This window comes from Ambystoma mexicanum, chromosome 1q (genome assembly GCF_040938575.1).
Source record: "Ambystoma mexicanum isolate Mex_15411 chromosome 1q, UKY_AmexF1_1, whole genome shotgun sequence".
NCBI classification, from domain to species: domain Eukaryota; kingdom Metazoa; phylum Chordata; class Amphibia; order Caudata; family Ambystomatidae; genus Ambystoma; species Ambystoma mexicanum.
Window position 1 is genome coordinate 1,313,836,666 of NC_090922.1, and position 22,442 is coordinate 1,313,859,107.

The following is a 22,442-nucleotide window of genomic DNA, read 5'->3' on the forward strand; positions in this document are numbered from 1 at the left end:
TACCAATACATTTAAATTGAATTGAGAGAACCTCTTGGATTCTTATTGCAAGGCACCTGAACTAACGAGGACAAAATATGAACCTTTTTATGATGTGATTTAGTAACATCACAAGTCTGGGTATTCTTGTTTAAATTTCGTGGCCAACAGCCACTGAATTTCATCTACGTCTTTGTGGAAATATACAATGTTAAAACACATTAACTAATTTTAAATTACCTTATTTGAAAATCCATTCTTCTACAGATGTGGAATAAAATGTATATATTCTTGAACTGCGTTCTTCTTTTACCTCAACCCCGATTGTTCAGATTGTCACATAAAAAATAGAGGTGGCGTCCTCAGCCTTCATTACGCATCTCAGTCAGTACTGTACAGCTGAGGCCACGTGCAGTACAGAATCTTTCCTCTCAACGACAGTGGCTGCCATGACACTTTTGTTGGTATGCATGCTGCACTGACAGATGTGCTCTAGAATCGGAGTTCAAAATAAAAGGCATGCTCTCTCTGAACAGCTTGTAAACTTCTCAACCCTGCAGTCTCACATAGATAAGAAGTGTGACACTGCCAATATAGGATATTCTCGGAACATGCAAACCGCTCCACAGTATCAGCCAAGTGATACATAATAAAACATTTTTATAAAAAGAGTAGTTACCATTTTTTCTGACTACAAACCAAAGTTCAGCACACTCGCAAGACACTCTCATTCCACCAAAAAAGAAAATGTTGGAAACAATCCCTCTATCAATCTAAGTAATCATGTAATGCAAATATATAATGCACATTGATTTGATTTTGCGTCATTTATATAGCGCAGATTGGATCTAAACCCACTCAAGCGAACAATGTGAAAGCCTTTCTACCAGATACCAAACATTAATCCTAGGAGAACTCCTACATTGACACTTCCCATACCACAATTACGTGAACAGGGGGGTCTTTAAAACTTTGCGGAAATGACTGAGGGTTTTTATGGCCCTAATATCCAATGGAGATTTATTCCAGAATATTGGGCTGTATATTGCAAACCTGCGGTCTCCCATAGATGCACAGTTTGTGGGGAGGGGGGGGGGAGTTTGCAACAGCAGTTTATCGCTAGACTGCAACTCTCACGTTTGTTGGTACTGGAGTATTTTTTCTGATAAATAGCTAGGGGCCAGCTTATTCACACATTTGAAAATCAAACAAAGGATTTTAAAATCAATACGATCCTTCACCATAAGCCAATGTATAGATCGACGCAGGTTTGAAATCGGAGATTGCCTTACTCGGAAAACAAAATCTGACAGACGCATTTTGCACCTTTTGCAATCGCAGGATTTGTGTAGATGGGATGCCTGCCAGCAACCCATAACAATAATCCAAGTGCAAGTTCCCCAGGACTCCCACCACCACAGCATGATCCTTGGCCGGGATGATATTGAGAGCCTGTCTCAGGAGGGGCAGGGTGCCAATACCGACTGCACTTTAGCACTTACCTGTGCTTTGCTCCCCAGATCCTCCTCCCAGATACATCCTACATTTTTTATTTTAGGAGCAATTGATATATCTAATCCCAAAAAGCAAGGTGACCCTGGGCGCCTACTGCCCTCTAGAAGGTGAGGAAAAATAACTCTGTTCATGAACAAAATATAGTTTTCACTTTTGCTAATTAATCATATTTTCAAACCCCTCATAGTAAATATTGCCTTTGAGGAACAATATACTGTCTAGTTGAAGGCCATATATGATACTGTAGCCAATATTGACAAGATAGCTGTCAAAGCACTTCAATTGTCTTTATCCTTTTCAGAGACCTGGAATGGTTACCTATTTGCTATGTGTTAAGAAGGTATGGTCTATCCTAAGACCTGACTCTGATTGGTTTCAACTATTGCCATGCAATGTCATTTTTTCTGGAGACAGAATACAGTTGTTTCGTATAAACAAGTCACACTAACAGTGTAAATTGCCCTATTTTTCTATATGTATTAAATTCTGTTTAAGCAAATTGTGTTTAATGAGCTTGGTGTTGGCATGAAACTTTATTCTTTCTTTTGATTTAAAACGATAATTTTTTATAATGAACCAAGATATCTCATTTATTGAAGATGACTGCAATGTTTTAACTCCTACAATACATTTATTTGTATTCTAAATTGAGGTATCTGGTATCCGTTTTGTTGTAGAAGTAACATATTGAATACAGGATCTGTTTTACTTGTGCTTTTCACTTAGGCTGAAGACAGTGAAAAGTTTAAGACTATCGTCGAGTTTGAATGTCGAGGAATGGAACCAGTTGACTTTCAGCCTCAGGTAGGAAGGGTTCTTACAGGTGTGAAACTGTTAGTGCCTTATCATGGGGATCAAATCTAGACAAACAATTTGTGCATGTTTTCAGAAGATGTATGATGTGGAACCTCACACTCTGTCAAGCCAGCGTGAATAAGCCTCATGTTCGATGGCCATGAGTTATGTAAATTTCTCCCCACTGCATAAAAGAGGCCGACACATACGAATTTAAAAACCACTGTTTGCTAAGTGTTTTGATCATTGCTCACCTGGAATAGTTTGAAAAAGCAAATTTAAGAGCTGAAATGCATCTAAATCTGGGCCACATTCTCCCTCCACAAGATTCCATAGATGCTCTAATAAACATGTGCTATTAATTTTCTATTTTCAATGATGCACTTCAAGATTTTGGTATCACGCTTCCAAAATGATCACATGTAAGGGCAATTAGTAGTAATTTTTATATTGTTAAAGATGTTTTCCAAACAATGAGAACAACTACTTCTGGGTGTAGTCTAGTTCATGAAAATATTTATTAACTCTTAATAGTTATAGACCGGTAGCTAAGTGAGGCCAATGTTTTGTATTTTTCAGAAACATCTTGGCCACATTAATAATAGTATTTTTAGTTTTGACTCAGAAGTATCAACTTAAGCAAAACATTTGTTATCAATGATGGTAGATAAAATGTGTATGCATACCCATCTGCCTCTGATGTGTCATTATTTCCTCTTGTGTATGTTTCTGGCATTGTGATTTACTGAAAGAAGAACATTTTGTGTGTGCCGTGGATGTCTTTGCTGTTAATTTGATGAAGAGTGCCAGAACCACATGTGTTTTAGTCTACATTTTTTGTTTGATACACTTGCCTGTTTTGAGCTTAATAGTTTAATGATAGTTCACTTCTAATGGTGCAACCTGTATTGCTGTCCTTTAATCATGGCATGAAGCTTGAGGCATTTAGGACTGCACTCTGTATTTGACAGGGAAAGCCTGGTGGCTTTGCCAATACTTGTTTCTTTTTCTAACTGGACAGGACCTTTTAAAACATATCTACAGCTCGGAGTGTCCCTCACCTACTTCACAAGCCTCTACATATTATTTTTAAAGTGCTCATTAATACTTTTTTAAGAAATCATGCGGAAACAATGCAAATATTATTTTTTTCTTCTTCTTTTTTTAAACTATTACAGTGGTTCTAATTGCATTCTTCAAAACATATCATAAAAACATTCAAAGCATTATTCAGATTTCAGTGTGGGATGGCCTTCACAGGGATATAGGCATTTTTGTCCCCTATTTTTTTGTGCTTTTTTAAAGACTCACCTGGTCCCTTCTAGAATAGAATACAAACGACTTTTAAGTTAAGAATATGTTGAGCAATTAAATATCAATTTCTGTGGATGCACGCAATTTAGAAAACATTTTTAACACATTCAACATATTGTATTCTGAGGTAGAAGCAGGCTCTTGCAAGTCTGTCTTTTTTTTGATGGACTCCGTCGGTAGAGAGACTACTATCTAACAAGGACCAGGGAGATCCTTAAAAAAGAAAAAAAGATTCCTCCAGCCATGCAACAGTCTGCCGAGCCTTGCCAGACTCTAATTTCTATTTTAAAAAGGCTAATTGAACACACACATACTCTCCCACGAATAAGAAAACTCACTTAAAAAGCAAGACTTATCTGCTTTAACTATTTCTATAAGCTTGCACTCATGATTCATTCTCACTTTGCCCTCCTCCACATTTTAGCTGTTTTACTTTATCATGCTTAGAAATTATGTCTATGGCTTCAGTAAAATGGCAAAACAATATCCCACAATCAATCACCACTCACAGGAAGGCCCGCGAAAAGTAAGGCCGTCGCCTGTCCCAGCCTGTCCTGAGCCGTCCGGACCGTCGGCCAGACATGCTACCCGACCTGCCTTACACCATGTAAGTAAGTGTATGCTTACCTTCAAACTCCCCATCTAAACATTGTGATCAGCGCGCCTGTTATCTCCTACTACCACTAGCGCCCTGTGGTACCCCTACCCACTGACTCTCCTGTGACTTATCCTGCTTCATACTCCACCCCAGGCAGATATTCCGCCTTGCGCACCATGGAACTACTTTGCAAAGCATATATTTTTTACAGTATTTAGCAGTCGTACTTTATATGCACACCCCCGTTCATATACTGCTATTACCCACATGTGAACCTCGACTCATGGTGCTCCACTGCCCCATTGCTCCTGTTGAAACTTCCGCCCCTATACCTATTGCGACCTGCAACATAGCTGTCCCAGTGCCCCATCGAATTGCTACCTGCATCCGACGGCGAATGTGCGGTGTGCATCATTCAGCCTGCCATCCTTAGCTTGTGTTGCACGGAAGCATCACACTTCATTCGATAGGTACCTATCACCTGGTGCATCATGGTCGTAACAGCCCTTCTGCCCGCTAGCAGACCACTTTAATTTGTACTGAGACTTACGGTCAGTAATAGACCATATTGTCTGTGTTATGCCCCTGGGTCACTACCAGATCACTCCAACCATATTGTGCCTATGATCTTTAACAGTCTACGCTGATTGTATTTTGCCTTGGGTCACTACCAGACCACTCCAATTGTGTTGTGCCTTATGGTCGTTAACAGACCACTCACTCTAATTGTGTTGGCCTTAGGGTCGTTAACAGACCACTCACTCTAATTGTGTTGTGCCTTAGGGTCGCTAACAGACCACTCTAAATGTGTTGTGCCTTATGATCGCCTATTGTCCACTCCTACCATATTGTGCCTTATGGTCATTAATAGACCACGCTGATGGTATTTTGCCTTTGGGTCACTACCAGACCACTCAAATTGCGCTGTGCCTTATGGTCGCTAACAGACTACCGTGAGTGTATTGCCCTTACGGCCGCTATTAGCCCACAGAGTCACTATCTGACCACTTGCTCTTAGATTGTACTAGGCCAACATGCCTCTTACTAGCTGCCTAACAGCCACAGACTTGCCCCAGTACACCTCCAATATCTTACTCACAAGATTACTGCCCACCTTTCTTCTCCTCATACGGTACTTTGGGGGGACCATATTCAACCACACCACTGCCCCTCCCTACTGCCCACATCCGCACCACAACATAACCATGTCTTCCCTCGCACACCACACTAACCCCTACCTCAACAACCCAGCCTTATGGATCCAACATTTTGCATCTAGACCTCTACCAAACTTACCATGCTCTACCACCTTGAGAAATGCCAGACTTTGCTCACGACTCACTCCCGCCTCCCATCATCTGGCGCACCTTAACAAACAGCCACCGTCTTCCAGACCACCCACACCCACGCCAAACCCCTCTCCACCCATCACTAACATCCCGAACATGAGTAATATCAAGGGCGCGTTAATCAACGCCAGATCACTCACGGTTCACGCCCTAGAAGTGGCTGACCTCATCCTCGACTTCATAGCAATTACTGAAACTTGGCTCCACACGCCTCAGGCCCACTACTCTCCCTTGCCATCCCACCTGGTTACAACATTATAAGACATGACCGTAACTCTAACCAGTCCAAAGGCGGTGGCATTGCCATCATCCATAAAAATGCTCTAAACTTCCACCTCTCTTCTGCGCACCACTTTTCCTCTCTGGAAGCACTGACAGCTAAACTAGCCGTTACCCCTAACCACTCTATCACTTTCCATCTTCTTTACCGGCCATCTGGCCCATTATCTACCTTCGCTGAAGACCTCTCTAACATCATCACTCACAACACCAAAACCAATTCCCAAGCTGCGATACTGGGGGATTTTAACCTAGGCCTTTCCCACCCCAAGGACACTGCTGCCATGACTATCGATAATATGCTTATTAATGCAGGATTTACACAGCTCATAAACCAACCTACCCATAACAAGGGCAGAACTCTTGACTGGCTAGCCGCCCACAATTTCCCCATCAACATCACCTCCAACCAACAGTGCTCCTGGACTGACCACAACTTAATTACGTTCAACATCCAGTCCAAACCTGTATGCCCCTCTCCTAGCATCTCACCTGCCATGGCCACTCGCAATAAACGTGACATCACGTGTAACAGACTCCTCCCACTCCTCCTCCCTGCCCTCAACGACCAGGCTTGCACCTGCTCCGACCCCACGGTTCTGGTTGACACCTTTAACCGTACTATGCAAAAAGCATTAGACACCATCGCCCCATCCAAACTGATAAAATCCAAACCCCAAGCTCACCTGAACTCCTGGTTCACACCACAGCTTAGAACCTTGCGCAAAGAAAAACGAATTGCGGAGTCTCACTGGAAAAGCAACCACTCTCCAGCCAACAAATCTCGTCTACTCCTAGCTACCCTTAACTACAAGGAAGCCATATTCCAGGCAAAAAAAGACACATACAATAAACGCACCGAACATGCCAAATCCAACACCAAAGAATTGTTCAAAATCCTAAAAGAACTTGAAACTCCTGTTACTGCACCTGACACCTGCACTAAAGATAGCACTTGGTGTACCAAAATCCAAGATGCTCTCCTAGGTAAGATTGCCACTCTCCAAACTAAAATTAACAACAAACAAACTAGCCTACTATCTAACCCTCAACCTAACCTTATACCTACCCTCAACCATTCCATCCCAGATTCCCTGTCTCCCTTTAGCTTCTCTCCACTTTCCATTTCTGAAGTGAAAAAGATCATCGCTAGCCTTAAACCATCCAACTGTCAAGGCGACCTTTGTCCTGCGTCTACTATTAAGGAAGCTGCTCATGACCTAGCACCATTCATCAGTACGCTTATTAACTCTTCCTTTAGTTCTGGGATTGTACCTAATAACCTAAAGGATGCATGGGTCATCCCTCTTCTGAAAACACCTACCTTGGACCCCAGCATACCGACAAACTACAGGCCAATTACTACTGTCCCATTTCTTCTAAAAATCCTCGACCGAGCTGCTTATTTCCAAATTCAAGATTACCTTGAATCAAACAAACTTCTGGGCAATTGGGGTTTCGGCCACGTCACAGTACCGAAACTGCCCTTATCGATTTAAAAACTCAGATCGAAGACCTAAAGGACAATGGCAAACTGGCATTATTATTTCTTCTGGACCTCTCGGCGGCCTTTGATCTTGTCAATTATGAAATTCTTTGTCACCACCTCAAATCAGCTGCACACTTCTCAGACAAAGCAACAACCTGGATTAGTTCTTTCTTAGACAATAGATCAATGCGTGTGTTCTCTCCAATAGCAGCCGCCGCACCTGCACCTGTCCCCTGCGGCGTGCCTCAAGGGTCCTGTGTCTAACCTACGTTGTATAACGTGTTTACCAAACCCCTCTTCGATATTCTGGACTATCTGGGTGTCACTTACACCAATTACGCTGACGACACCCAGATACTAATCCCGATCACAGGTGACTACACTACTGACTCCCTCGCTATCAATGCCATCTACCAGGTCATCCAAGCTTGGATGGCTCAACACGGACTCTGTCTAAATGATGAAAAGACAGAGCTCCTCATTCTTGGTTCGCCACAAAAACTTACCAAACTCGACCCTGCGTTCAAGTCCTTTACCATTGATGGGAATACTATCCCTACTGCCAAGGACACCAAAACCCTAGGAATTTACATTGACTCAACCCTATCCCTGACCAGACAAATGAATTCAGTCTCGTCCGCAGCGGCTTATACCTGTAAGCTTATTACAGCCTGTCGCCCTCTCCTCTCTACAGCCAATTGTGTGACCCTGGCTAGAACCCTGGTACTATCTAAGGTGGATTACTGCAACGCCCTCTACTTAGGCACTAATCGCTGTAACTTAAACAAGCTACAAATTGTCCAAAACAATGCGATCAGAGCAGCCCTTAACATTCCCAGGCGCCAACACATAGCTGACACCAGACGTAACCTTCACTGGCTCTCCATTTCACACCGAATCTCCTTGAAATCTCTAGCGCTCACCCATAAATGCCTTCACAATCAAGCTCCTTGTTACTTGGCTAACAGATTTGCCCTCCACAGTTCCACTAGACCCCGCAGAATGGCCAAGCCAACTGCCTTGTCATTCCACGATTCAATCTCCAAAGATCAGGTGGATCCAGCTTCCCCACCATGGCAGCCAAACTATGGAACTCACTGCCTAATGAGCTGAGAACGGAACCCTCCTTCCTGAGATTCAAGCACCTTACCAAAGCTTGGCTGTCCTCCCAAGACATCTAACACAGGCTCTCTGCTTATCCAGTACTTTGACATACCTTTGTATTTACATTCTGCTTGCCTTATTATTGTTATTACTTTGTATGTCAAGTCTGTAAATTCTGCCGTTGTCTGCTCATTTTTATACTGATTGTAAACTTTGTATTATACTTGCAAACCTTCGTAAGTACCGCCATGTCTGCTTTCATCATGTTGTACCTAAGATGCGCCCGGTTGCCCCTGGACCTGGTGCGCTATATAAATAAAATAAATACAAATACTAGTTCTTTTTAGTTTGTTTTTTCTTGGCCCATGGAACAGGAAAACAAGACAAACCAAGCAAGGTCCTATAAAATTGAGTCAAACCCCCCTAGCAACTTGAAGATATTTTTAATTAACAGTTTTAAAGAAGTTAATGTTTCCTTCCATGAACATAATTCAGAAATTAGGAGCACCAAAATGTAATAAAAAAAAAGAAAGAGTTATTGGTTCATTTGTTTGCTTTTAAAGACACAATTAAGTGGGAAAGTTTCTGTGTATTGCAGTAGCACATCATAGAGTTGTTTAAAGACCTCCATTGTCGCTCCATTATCTTGCCATATGTCACTTCAGTTATTATGTAATTGTTCACTCTAGTTGTGGCAGAATTAAACATATTACTGTCTATAATTTAGGCATGCGATTGTTGCTGAGAAAACAACATATTGGGCCTCATAGGTTTGTCGGTATCTGGCAGAAAAACCGGCAGGATACCTGCAAACGTACCTACCATTTCCACCGCCCGATATTCCGGTTTTACCAGGATATTACAGGTGGCGGAAATGGCGGTAAATCCCCATTCCGACTCCATGGGGGGATTTGCCGGTATTTTCTGCAACGGCCATACCGGTTCTGAAAATACTTTTGTTTTATGCCAGTGGGGCACTGAGTCACCTCCAGCTGTTGGCTAGAGGTAAGTCTGGTTGCCCCCACCGGCATACTTGTACTCTGACAGTCTGGTAAAGTGCTGGCAATAATACCAACAAAAAGAAGACGCAGGGAAAATTTAGGACGTTGGGACCATTCCCTGACACACCTACCAAAAACAAAACAGTAGATCCCAACAACCTTGTAATGTTTCTTTAAGCCTCGAACCACATCATCAGTCCCTTCAGTCTACGATAGCTTCAATTAACAAAATCCCCCTTCTCAAGGAGGAACATGTGTTCATAAACCATACATTCTTTTCTTTATTTATATTAAACATTGTTAAAAACACATACAAATGCATTAAATGACACCTCCCAAAACATCAATAAAGTGACATGTGCTGTGCAAAGCATCAAATTCTAAAGGTTCATACACATAGCAAAAATACTGCCACTTTATTACCAGACCGCATGGTTATAATGAGGCCCATTGACTCCAAAATGGCAATCATCATTTTGTAAATGTTGATAACCAATGTCATAACATTTTTGTTTCAGGCTGGTTTTGCAGCTGCAGGTGTTGAATCGGGCACGCATTTTGATGAAATTAATTTGGAAGAAAAGGTAATGTGCTATTATGGTATCTTCTTCACGTGCATGATTTTAGCTCACCTGCAACACCCAGAACAGAGTTGTGGTTATTGGCTTTCCCATGCATGATTATTTCAAATGCAATTCGAAAATGGAAACTTCTTCTCTGTGCGCTGGTACACTATTGTTTTTCATCAGACTATTTTCTTGCAGCTTTGGGGCCTGTACCAGCAGATGGAAGACTGCCCCCCCAAGTCAGATTCCTCAAGCCGAAGGCTTTCAACTGGGAAAATGTCATATGTCTCACCATGGAGAAAGGGCTCCAGTACTTATTGTGAGGCATTGCCATCTGACAAGGGTGCAATGCTCTGGCATTTCTTTTTTTTTATTAGTACATAAAATGTTGTGGTGATTCCTTCTCCAAAGGAGTAATCTGCTAAATAGATCCCCCTTTGTCGCAACTCCATGCCAAAAGCATAGTGTAATTGTACCCTGCTGCAACAGTAGCCTGATCAGCAACATCCGCTCTGCTCGTGGTGCAGGGCATGTTCAAAGATCACCAAGATGCCCACTCTACCACCGCAGCGACAGCAAAAGTCCTTGCAGAACAGGGGCGACATTTACAATATGACTACTGTAGCCAAACTACAATGATCATAAGTACCCCATGCTGGTGTCAGGATGTCTAAGACTAAGCTATGCCTGAGTTTAGGCATAGTACATGGCATTACTTATAATCATAGGCGCCACATCCCAATTGATATTGCGCATGTGTTGGCTCCTGTGAGTCAGCTCTGCTGTGGAAGGGATTGTGTATTCGGGACAGACGGGCCGATGCAGTGCAGAAACTCAGAAGACCCAGCCTCTCTTTGTTTCTCTTTGGGAGCATTGATAACCCCTCCCCTAGAGACAGCCACACAGCAGACAGCTGTCCTGGGTCCAGGTATCAAAGGTCTTTGTTGTCAGTAGAAGGGCAAGAGAGGATAGGCAGCAGTGCTCTGGACACTGGAAGAAGCCTTCCACTTCTTGTTTCTCACTGTCTTTCCCTTTCGTGTTTCCTCCACTTCTACTGGAGCAAAGCACTTTGGGTGCAAGATCAATAGGGCAAATTCCACTCCAGCCAAGAGCAGGGATTTGTCTCCTAAGGCAGGCTAGCTTTAGACCAATCAGCTGAGGACCTGTGCCCTTAAAAGAAGTCGTCTTTGGCATAATTCTGGCATAATTCTTGCAGTTCCTTAAGGATTCTTTAAGGCCAACGAGGTGTTCTGAATATTCTCATTTGGACTTCCTTTGGGACAGTTGCACTGTTCAAAAGCCCTCCTGCTGGAGGTGCAGAAGGGGCCGTCCAAGACAGAAGCGAGATCTGTCTCCTAACCACTCCTAGGGAACATCGAGAGTGACCAGTGCTGTGGACCAGGGCCAACCATTCTGCAATGGATATTCTGTGCCATAAGGGCAGACCCTGAACTGGAGTATCGTGTCCTCTATTCCTTTGCGAAGGCCTCGCAGCAACCGGAGGACAGACCAGCTGAAGCTCTGTGGTCTATCGCCCTGAACCAGTCACTCCTTGCTCCCTACATCCTGAACAATAAGGAAGGCGCTGGTGTTTGTGTTCCTCCAACCAGCCAAAATATTGCACAGCATCTAAACCAGCTCAACACTGCACCGTGTCCTATCAAAGCACGTAACTTGCTAGGCTTGAATCGTCTGCTCAACGCTGAAACCCAAATCTCTGGAGGGTCACTAGCCGACCATAACCGGGGGTTACAACCATGGCTTGGCCCAGCTAGCACAAGAACTGGTGCCTCTTTGGCTACACATAGACGCACCGATGATTATCACTTCAACGAACATCGCCTGCCGACTCGAACCTCTGGAGCATCACTCGCTGATCTCTCCCACCGGCCAAAGCCTGACTCTGCCTGGCCAAATGTGGAACATTCTTAGGACTGCCCCAACATAGATCATTGAACCGCCACCGTTTGACCTCACAGAGCACTCGCGTTCGACCCTGCTCAACGCCCGCTTGCTGCCAGCGCCTCCACGATCCTACGTGCCTGACTGATCCTGATCAGCTTGCATAAATATTCAAACCTGGATCTGATTTGTCAGCCCATCAAGAACTGAATCCAGGTATTGTGACACTGAAATATCCCCATGGTTCACTTTGGCCCTAGAGACTGGTTCGGCCACGGTCATGCCTGTTTTCAACCCAATTTCCATTTTCTGGTAGTACCTTATCTACCACCCCTGGAACTGCACTCAGTGTGTTACTTTCTCCTGTCTGTCACATCTCTTCTATTCTTTCCTTTGGGATGAGTTTTGTATAGTAATCTCTTTTGGTTGCAGATGGTGTGTCTTATTGAAGTGTTTATATTTTTATAGAACCTTGATTGGACATTCCCTATATTTTGGAGTGTGATACTGTGTTGTTCGGATCACTCCTGGTTCGCCTTCACACCACTCTTGAGTGTAAAGCCTTCCCTCGGCCCGTCCACAAAAGACGAAGGAGGTATATCTCGATTGACCCTTTTTTGCGGGCTGAGTGTGCCATTTTACCCCTACTCAACCTTATACTCCTGCAATGCAGAATATAATTTGTCACAATTGTGGAGCACGAAATATGGGGGAATCAATTAGAGAAGCCATGTCTGAACAAGCAGACATAACTGCTGAATTCCGCGTCTGTGAAAGTGTTAGGGAGAATTCTCTCTTCAGGCTGAATTTCCTAACCTAGTGAGTCCCCAGCAGCTTTGCTGGATTTCTGGAGTTTGTTTTTTTCTCCTGCCAAGAGTGAGACTCTTTTTTTCCCACTCTTGGACATGATTTATGGTGTTCCTTTGACTGTTTGTGTTTTATGGGCTATGGGGTCCTTTACTCCATAGGGTCTCATGAGTTATTACTATGTGTGTTACACAGCACCCTCAGTGCAGTGACACAGGGGTGTCATAGTGACACCCCACCATAGACTCCATACCCTGGGACTGACTACTGTCTCCCAGGGCATGTAAAGTCACCATTGGCTTTACTAGTCCCAAATTATGAACAGAAACCAGTACAAACCATCATATTGTGGACATACTGGTCGGGGCAATTCGATTGCCCCGGGGTCTGTTAGTCGAGGGGGCACGTCTCCGTCCCCCCTGATCGAGTTTTGGCTGGTGGCAGTGGATACTACTTTTTATATTCGACCGCGAATATATCCCTATGGGATTTTCCCATTGTTCGAGGCTACCAACTTGAATTATTTAATTCTCATAGCCTCGAACATACTGCCGGTTTATTTAGTTAATATTAATTCGCCGGTTGGTATTTTTTGCCAGGACTCGATTCTAAAATGGCGTTTGTGTTCTCTTCTGTGACTCCAACCCAAGTCGAGCCCTTTGTTCCACTTTTTGGCGGGCTTCTCCACAGAAGCCTCCAAAAGTGGTGCCACTCTGTCTGGGTACCACAGGGGGTGTGGGAGGGGCTTTAGGCACCCTGGACTGAGTTACCTTGGTAACTCAAGTCGCACTCTTGTGTGATTGGCCGGCTCACCACTTAGCATGTTTGATTGACAGCTAGGCTGAGTGAATGGGGGTGTGCTGCATAAAAGCAGGGCTTTGGGGACTGGAACTTCAGAAGTCGCCACAGGACCTGAGAATCCGACGAGGGAGAAGCTGAGCCGACCTGCCATGACGCCACCACCGGTGGAGCCCTGCTGGACCGTCTCACCACCTTTCCCAACTTATGAACAGAAACCAGTACAAACCATCATATTGTGGACATACTGGTCGGGGCAATTCGATTGCCCCGGGGTCTGTTAGTCGAGGGGGCACGTCTCCGTCCCCCCTGATCGAGTTTTGGCTGGTGGCAGTGGATACTACTTTTTATATTCGACCGCGAATATATCCCTATGGGATTTTCCCATTGTTCGAGGCTACCAACTTGAATTATTTAATTCTCATAGCCTCGAACATACTGCCGGTTTATTTAGTTAATATTAATTCGCCGGTTGGTATTTTTTGCCAGGACTCGATTCTAAAATGGCGTTTGTGTTCTCTTCTGTGACTCCAACCCAAGTCGAGCCCTTTGTTCCACTTTTTGGCGGGCTTCTCCACAGAAGCCTCCAAAAGTGGTGCCACTCTGTCTGGGTACCACAGGGGGTGTGGGAGGGGCTTTAGGCACCCTGGACTGAGTTACCTTGGTAACTCAAGTCGCACTCTTGTGTGATTGGCCGGCTCACCACTTAGCATGTTTGATTGACAGCTAGGCTGAGTGAATGGGGGTGTGCTGCATAAAAGCAGGGCTTTGGGGACTGGAACTTCAGAAGTCGCCACAGGACCTGAGAATCCGACGAGGGAGAAGCTGAGCCGACCTGCCATGACGCCACCACCGGTGGAGCCCTGCTGGACCGTCTCACCACCTTTCCCAACAACAGAGGAGATCTCCCGCTGGAGAGTCTTCTTCCTTTTCTCTCCCTTTTAAAAACAAATTATTAGAGTGCCATCTGCGTTAAGCGCTCACCGCTGTCTGAAAATAAGTGGGGCTTTACTCAAGACTTGTCTAATATTCTTTTAAGGGAGTGTATATCTTTTAGTGACCGTGTTTTTGAACTGCTTAACATTAGTGCCTGTGTTTTACTACATGTGGTTTTAAATAAATAATTATATCTCTTTTACACCAAGCTCTGGTCAGTATTTACTTGTTCTACTGTGTTCTTATGACCTATTGTGAATACTCTGTATACTGCCTAACTCTTCTTGAGGGAAGTCTGACTGCTTAGCCACAGCTACCAAGTGAATCTGTGTGGTACAGACTGCTACCAAGTGGGTTTACTGCCAAACACCTGTAGTCTTAAACCTTTTGCAGTGGTCCCAGAGGGAACTGCACAGGTTTCTGCCTAACAGAAAGGAAATGTTCCAAACTGACCCAGCCCTGGCACGGGAGTTGTCAGTTCACTCCTCTTGCTTGAGTGCTTGAGGTGTGCCCTACTTCAATTTAGCCCACATAAATTTATTTCAAAGGCTAGTTGCTTACATGACTGCGGCAGCAGTGCACCTGTGGGCCAGTGCACTAAATAGGCGGCTGATCAGTAATCCCTCTCTCAACCTGATTGCATTACTGCTCTGGTGTGCACCTGATGCCGGGGCACTTCTCCATACCCATTCTAATGAATCAAAAGTAAGACTCGGACACAGAGATATTGTGATGATTGCTATAGCTTTAATAAAAGTAAAAGAAGGGTTGGAGAAAGACCCATCTCGCCCTAACACTATGATGCGTTTCTCTGCCTCAACAACACTGAAGGATGGCAGTGTCAGAATGTCTAGAATTAAAGGCTTCTCTGTCCTCTGTCCAAAATCCTAATCTGACCCTTACAGCTAAACTTAAGTAAGTGCAAAGGGCTTAAGTCTTTGAACTAGTCATTTGTAGTTTTACTTAATGTTTCAACATAAAGTTCCAAAAGGTGCACCCATGAACAAATGATTAAAGTTCCTCAAGGTTTCACAGCTCTCAAAACAGTGAGAGAAGGGTCTTCCCTTCCCTCGAGTTCTCAGCTTTTCTTCAGCTCTGTACCACTGATCTTTTACTTAGCAAAAGGCACCTTTCCAACCAAGGGGGTATGGTCCCCTTCCCCTAGATTTCACACTCTTGAATTGAGATGCGGGTCTCCAGACTCGCATTGGCTTGGTTTACTCTCCTGCCAGGACTTCACAATATTTTCTTTACATTCAGTTAGGCCGGGTTTACTCTTCTGCCAGGACTTTACAATATTTCACACTTGCCAAGCTACTTTTTCTTTCAGGTACGGGTCTCCAGACTCGCCTTCACAATGTTCCACACATATACTTGGGTGCGGGTGCCAGACTCGCACATGTCATGGTTTAGCATATATGCTGCTCCAAGGGGTATGGACCTTCCCATGAGCCTTCAAATCTTCACTGTGCCTGGTTTCCTCTCCCACCAGGGATTTTCACAAAGTCTCACAAGTGCCTGGTTCTCTATCCTACCAGGGCTTTTCATAAAGTCTCACAAGTGCCTGGATCACTATCCTACCAGGGCTTTTCACAGGTTTCTTAATGTCGGTGTGGCTGTCAGACTCACGCTCTTTATCAGGCAACAGCTTTCTCCTTGCTTACCTTACCAAGTGGGTCAGCGACCCTCTGCTTGGCAGTTGGTTAGTTTATCTCAACGTCACAGGGCTGCCCGCCCTCTCAAATAGCCTCTTTAGGCTTTCCCTTCTTGCGCGGCATTCGCTGTAAAGCGACCTGGCACCCCATCTCTTCCCACTGGGCTCACAGGTTTGATGCAGTTGCTTCAGCGTTCTTCGTGTTGCCCGGCTGCTGATTGCCGGCACTTTGGGGGAGCGTTGTGGTTCTGCTTGCCTTCCTGTCTGGTCTCTGGCATCCTCCGACAGCCTTGCGCTGTCTCAAACCTCACCCTGGCAGACCTCCGGTTCCTCAGCACTCTGGCAACAGCGTTTCCCAGAGCGCTCCACGCTCCTGCAGCACAGCGCTTGCTTCCTGCAGTCCCTCTGGTCTTGTCCGTAGCAAAACTTTATCTGCACCATCTCTCCTAACGGGAACAGCCTGCTTCTGCCAGTCTCTCTACTCACTAGTGTCGCCCTCCGAGGTGACCGGTGTGCGGACTGCTTACCTCTCTTCCTGTGTGTTGGCAGTGCCTAGCGGCCATAGCAGCTTGTCCCATCTGCTCCCCGACTCGCCAAGCTGCTTAGGAGTGCCTGGGCCGTCACTCTCACAAATGCCTCCTCCAATCTAGAGTCTTGGGAGTTCATGGACACAGTCTGCTTCAGCCCTTGGATTCTTGCGTTGCCGACTGCAGCTTCCTTCCATGTCTAAGCTGACGCTTGGAGGATCTCTCTGCCGGCTCTCAGCTGTGTTGATTTTGAACTCCTAAATTATGGCTGGCAACCTCCTGGAACCAATCAGGATTTGACAAAAACTGGACTACACATTACAGTTGTTCAGAAGAATATCTCTCTTGGCAGTCCTTTGTCTCAAAATTTGCTGCTTTACTAGGTGTAAAATGTTCACAAGTTCTGTCAGCAGCTTTTACGATACATTGTAGGAAACTATCACGAAATGCTATAAAGGGATGGGGAATGGAGGGGATATCCCTAGAAGGAAAGTAGGGATACCATGTCTCGCCTGATGATGCCATCGATCTGAGGGTTTCCTCCCCTTATGCGATCCTCCCTTGTATAGCCACCCCCAGGGTCAGGATCAGGTAACTGCTGCCGACCCCTGGTTTAATGCGGAGAGGCTACCTCTGGGAAAGGAGTCATGACATCAGATTCATATCGCATCATGTTTTATGGTCTGGCACATATCCCCACTGTAGCCAGTGCCCTGGAAAGAGGTAGAGCAGATGACTACAGGAGAAGGATGCATGCTTTGCTCGCGAACTGATCAACAGTTTCGGCGGAAACAAAAGTAGTAATAAAATGGCTGCCAGATTTAGCTTCTAACTGGCCTCACTATTGATTTGCCAGTCAAATGTTTGCGGAATACTAAACCAAAGCTACTGTAAACATTTAAGCACTATAAGAAGTACTTTTGCATAAGTTAGTTGATAGCTCAGAAAGTATCACCTTTATCTTACAGAGAAGCCATTTGTACATATGGCCGAATCTGTTAGACTTTTAGATTATTTATTTATTCGCATTTGTTGAGCGCACAACAGCCGGAGGCATCGCGGTGCTGGTTACAGACATTTTACTTAGTTACAGACGAGATAAAACAATTGCAATCATATATACAGGTTGGTAGCAGGCACACAAGGGTCAGATGAAGAGGAGGGTTTTGAGTTTTTTGCAGAAAGTGAAAAGGGAGTTTTCTGTTCTGATGTCAGGGGGGAGTGCGTTCCAGAGTTTAGTGGCTATGTTTGGGAAACCTAGTCCTCCCGCTTTGGATCTGTTGATGTGGGGGGTGTAAAGAAAATTGGTATACTGTGTTCTGGTTGGTCTGGAGTGAGTGGGTTTGGATAAAGTTTGTGCCAGATATGCCGGGATGTGCGTGATAGGCATTTGTGAGTGACGGTGAGGATTTTGAAGCTGATGCGTTCTTTGAAAGGGAGCCATTGGGCTGCCCGTCTAGCTTGGGTGATGTGTTCTCTTTTAGGAAGGCTTAATGCTGCTCTGAGCGCATTGTTCTGCGTGATTTGAAGTCTGTTTAGATTGGGTTTGGAAGTTTGTTTGTTTGTTTTATTCGTATTTATATAGCGCACAACAGCCCAGAGGCAACGTGGCACTTATTACAGAAACATACTTAGTTACAGAAAATATCACGTGACATTTGTTACATAGCGTGAGCATATTTGTCATGTGAAATGTAGAGATAAGATATATGTACATAGATTACATTCTATTTATATTACATTTATATTACACTATACATATTAGGAACAGTGGAAGTGCTAACAGAGTTGGTTCAGGAGAGTGGTTTTGAGATTTTTACAGAAAGCAAAGATGGATGATTCAGCTCTTGAAGTGCCTGCTAGGAGGGCATTACAGTAATCCAGTTTGGCTCCAATAGTGGCTCTGGCAATGGAGAGGCAGTTGGGCTTGGATAAGTATGGTTTGACTGCATTTATAATTTTAGTAATGTCTGCTGAAGCGGAGGTGATGGCGCTGACCTGTCTAGACATGGATAGTGTGGAATCCAAGTATACGCCTAGGGTCTTTACTGATGTAGAAACAGGGATGATGGTGTTGTCAATAGTGAAGTTGGAATACAATTTGTCTAGCTTGGCTATAGTAGTTCTTAGGCCTAAAATATTTTGGCAGGACATTGGGAAGATGTACCTTGCAATTGAGTCAGGATGTCATTTGGGGTAGCCAGGGGTCGCAGCCTCGACCCCTGCAGGCTTCCCTGCATTTAAAAATAATAAATAAATACATTCATCTTTATGATCTAAGGCAGAGCGGCAAACAGTGTCCCACTGTGAAGAGTGAGGCATGGAAGAGAATGGGCAACGACCCCCCTGACAGTGGAGGGGAGACATGCGCAAAGAACGGGGCATGGTACTGATGGACACTGGTATCCTCCACCAAAAATATTAATTGCCAATTACCAGATCTACAACACATTTTCCACCATTTAGACTGCCTCAAAAGGACTTGAATTGTTCACACATCACTACAATATACAAATATCTTTCATTAAAGCCAGCAACAAAAGCATGATTTGCTTAATGGGACATGTGGCAATGCCCCTGCCCCTTTTGGACACATGCTTTAGTTATAACTACAGGCCCTCACTTTTGAAGCCTGTCCCCCCACGCCCTCCTTCCAACACAGCTTTTGGACACAAGTCCAGCTGTTTTGGGCACATAAACACACCCCTTCCATACAGCCTGGCCTGGTCAAAGGTTAGATCCTAGATGTAAGTCAACAGTCACACCCTGAGGTAGGGGTAAAAACACAACCCTTTTGTCAGGGTCAAACATGTATAATCAGTTAAGCATTACATTCAGAACATATTTTAAAATTACAGCAGTCATCCAGACTAATCGTTTTCTTTGTTTAAACCGAAGACTACAATTCAAAATGAAAATCTTGTTAAAACATACATGCCTGTAAATATCGCATGGCCTTTCCCTCTGTGCAGTTATTTGGATGGTGCCTGGTGCCACTAAATGTACGATTATGTCCACGAGCTGGCAAGCTATACTACAGTGCAGACTGTACTAAATGCCCAAAAGAACACATCCATAGATACAAATGTGTTTTCTTTCGACCCCTAAAATGACCACACTGTTAGTGTGATTAAAAATGTGTATTGGGGCACAGGGGGGCATGTTGCAGTTAAACTACATAGAAACAAAAAACAAAATTGACATATCAAAATATTTCCCCATGTACATCCAAACTAAAATAGTTGTTGGGGGAGAGGGCGGGGGTCACAATGGAGGGCAAAGCGGGTAGCAGTTAAAAAGTGTTGCATTGAGGAGAGTAGAATTGCAGGGGAAACTATCAAAACAGCGGTAGAACAGTGGTGTGTGAGAGAAGTGATGCTCCTGGTAGGGTTTTTTCTTTTTAAATCATCAAATGTCTGTTAAGCAATTACTCCACCACTAGGTTTACTTTATTGCCTGGGTTTAAGTGTAGTTCCTACATTGCAGCGACAAACATCTAGCCTGCCTGATGTTATGCATTTACAGATTGATCAAAACCATATCACAGGATTTTCACTTCAGCTAAGCAATATTTCAATTTCTCTGCCACCATTTTCCTCATGCCTTTAAAACATTTCTGGAAGAGATTAAACAGACCCCTGGAATTTCTACCTGCTTTTGATGTGCAATCAAACTTCAGTACAAAAAAACCTCCTTCCTTCAGGATTCGTTTAACAAGATTAATCGCCCTATTTACGCTCCAAGTGAACATGCAGGGAATTGTGTTAACAAGCTTCCAGGTCAGGTTGGACCAATCTAGATACCTAGAAGTGTGGGAGACGTGGGCAGCCACAACTTGGTAGGTCTAGGTTTGTGGCAATCATGAAGGGTTGTTCAAAAGGCAGAAAAGAAACATTGTGATAAGTGTCAGTGGGAGAAGAAGGAGCTTGCACAACGGCAATCATGATTCCTCAGGCAAACTATATCATCAGGTAACAGCCCACCAGGCCGAGGTCCTGCTCAGTTTCTGAAAGTAAAGCCATCCCATTCGTATTGTAGACCAGTGCTCATGCGCAAGCTGGCTCCTTCCAGACGAAGGACAGCCTCTGTGTATCGTTCGCACCTTGTACTGGGATTAGCCCTCCAACAGCGATTCCTGCAGACTCTCAACCCTGAGCCCGCTCATGACTACTGATAAAAGAAGACCCGTTTGGATACATGGAGTCCAGTCACGAACCCTGGGAAGAAACTAACCAATAGTAATAGGTCCTACCCCTCCAATACCATCATATGAACATTTAGGTGAAATATGTATATTTACAATGACGTCATTTACCATTGAGTCCAGACCCTCCTCTCACCCACCCTCCCACTTTTTAAATTTCTTTTTAGGACTGGTGTCTAATACATGCATTGATACCAGGGAACATTTTTTTAAATTTCTTTCTAAAAAAGTGCATTGACTCATTAATTTACGCAATGGAATGTGACAGCGAATCCTGCTTCAGCAGAGGGATATGAACTTGCCTGTGACTTCCTATGCTGTTGAGGTCAATGGCTCCCTGCTACATTAGGTTGGTCAGATCTTAGCACTGCAGAGCCACCACAATAATTTGTGCAAGAATGGTCCAGCCTTGAGATTGCAATGCTGTTGGATTTCTCATTCTACCCAGTACAAGGTAACCAACAGTCGACCTCTGTCTTTGAAAGGCTAGGCCCAGGAATAGCCAACCCTGTTTCCTGGGAACCTCTGAATTTCAACAGCCTGTGTTGGTGCGAATAGCCCTCTGTGGGGTTTGACATCATTCTGAAATAGAGGTCACTGAGCACCAGGTGAGCAGGGTCCATTAGAGTATGTATTCTGAGTTTGTGGTTTGTTGGAGCCACTGTGGCAGATTTCTGCAACTAGCTACCAGGGGTTCTAATGCATTTTCAGATCACCTGAGAACCACAATATTTGAGCAATAGGCAACGGTAGTCGGAGGCCCCCTCAAGGGACAAGCACCTGCCCAACATAAGGTGTAATGCCATGCTCAGCCTACTCTCCTACATACCAAGGAGCCACGTGATGTACATTTCCCTGGGAGGTGCTATTTCTTTTGTAATAGAGGTCCAAGGAAGCCCCAACCTTCTGACATCCCCTGATCCTTGCTGTACCTATGACAATGATATTATCAGAAGGCACGTGAAAGCAGTCTGTTGAGTGTGAAAAGGAGACTTTTGTCCTGTACTATGCCTTAGGACTGTTTACACCTGGTATGAGGAATTAGACCATCTGCATGGTGGGTTGCACTCGGCCAGGCTTTTTAAAAAAAAATGTTAAAATAAATGGAATGATGGTAGACCAACCACAGAAAATGTGTGGCACTAATCCACACACATGACCTGTGTCCTATGGCGTGGACACAGGCGCAGTCCGCCCGGTCGTATTTAGTTGTAATGTGACAGCCAGGAGTGCACAATGTCATCTCCAGGAAGGGGGGAGGACAAACATTCCCCCTGCCATGGTCAGCCTGATTAACTGAAAAAGGCTCAATGGAACCGCCCTGCTCTTTTCTTAGGCCGTGCAGCTGGTGGCAGCAAGTAACATACCAATAGAGGTTACTTCAAATAGGCCCACATGGGGGCTGGCTGCAGAGGTTAGAAAAGGGGACAGACCTTACATTTGTAACTGTGTCAACCTGAAGCCAGCTCCCACATCTCAGTATCGATGGCAGTGAACTGTCATGTCTGGGTTTGTTGTTTAAAGTAGGCCACCCCGCAGGGATGTCATTTGGGTGTTGCCAGTAATAGCAGCTGCATCCACTAGGCCTGTGATGAGGGGTTCTGCCCCCAATCCTGCCTGGGCAC

At 44.5% G+C, this 22,442-nt stretch overlaps 1 protein-coding gene across 2 annotated transcripts in view; it reads left to right on the forward strand.

Moving 5' to 3' along the window:
- The window catches only part of CZIB (CXXC motif containing zinc binding protein), a 189,142-nt gene that overhangs the window by 130,636 nt on the left and 36,064 nt on the right, over positions 1–22,442 (forward strand). For both annotated transcript variants that reach the window (XM_069642170.1, XM_069642171.1), the window contains 2 exons: positions 2,221–2,298; positions 9,942–10,007. In XM_069642170.1, the coding sequence (XP_069498271.1) occupies positions 2,221–2,298; positions 9,942–10,007 (144 nt within the window). The remainder of the gene's footprint in view (positions 1–2,220; positions 2,299–9,941; positions 10,008–22,442) is intronic.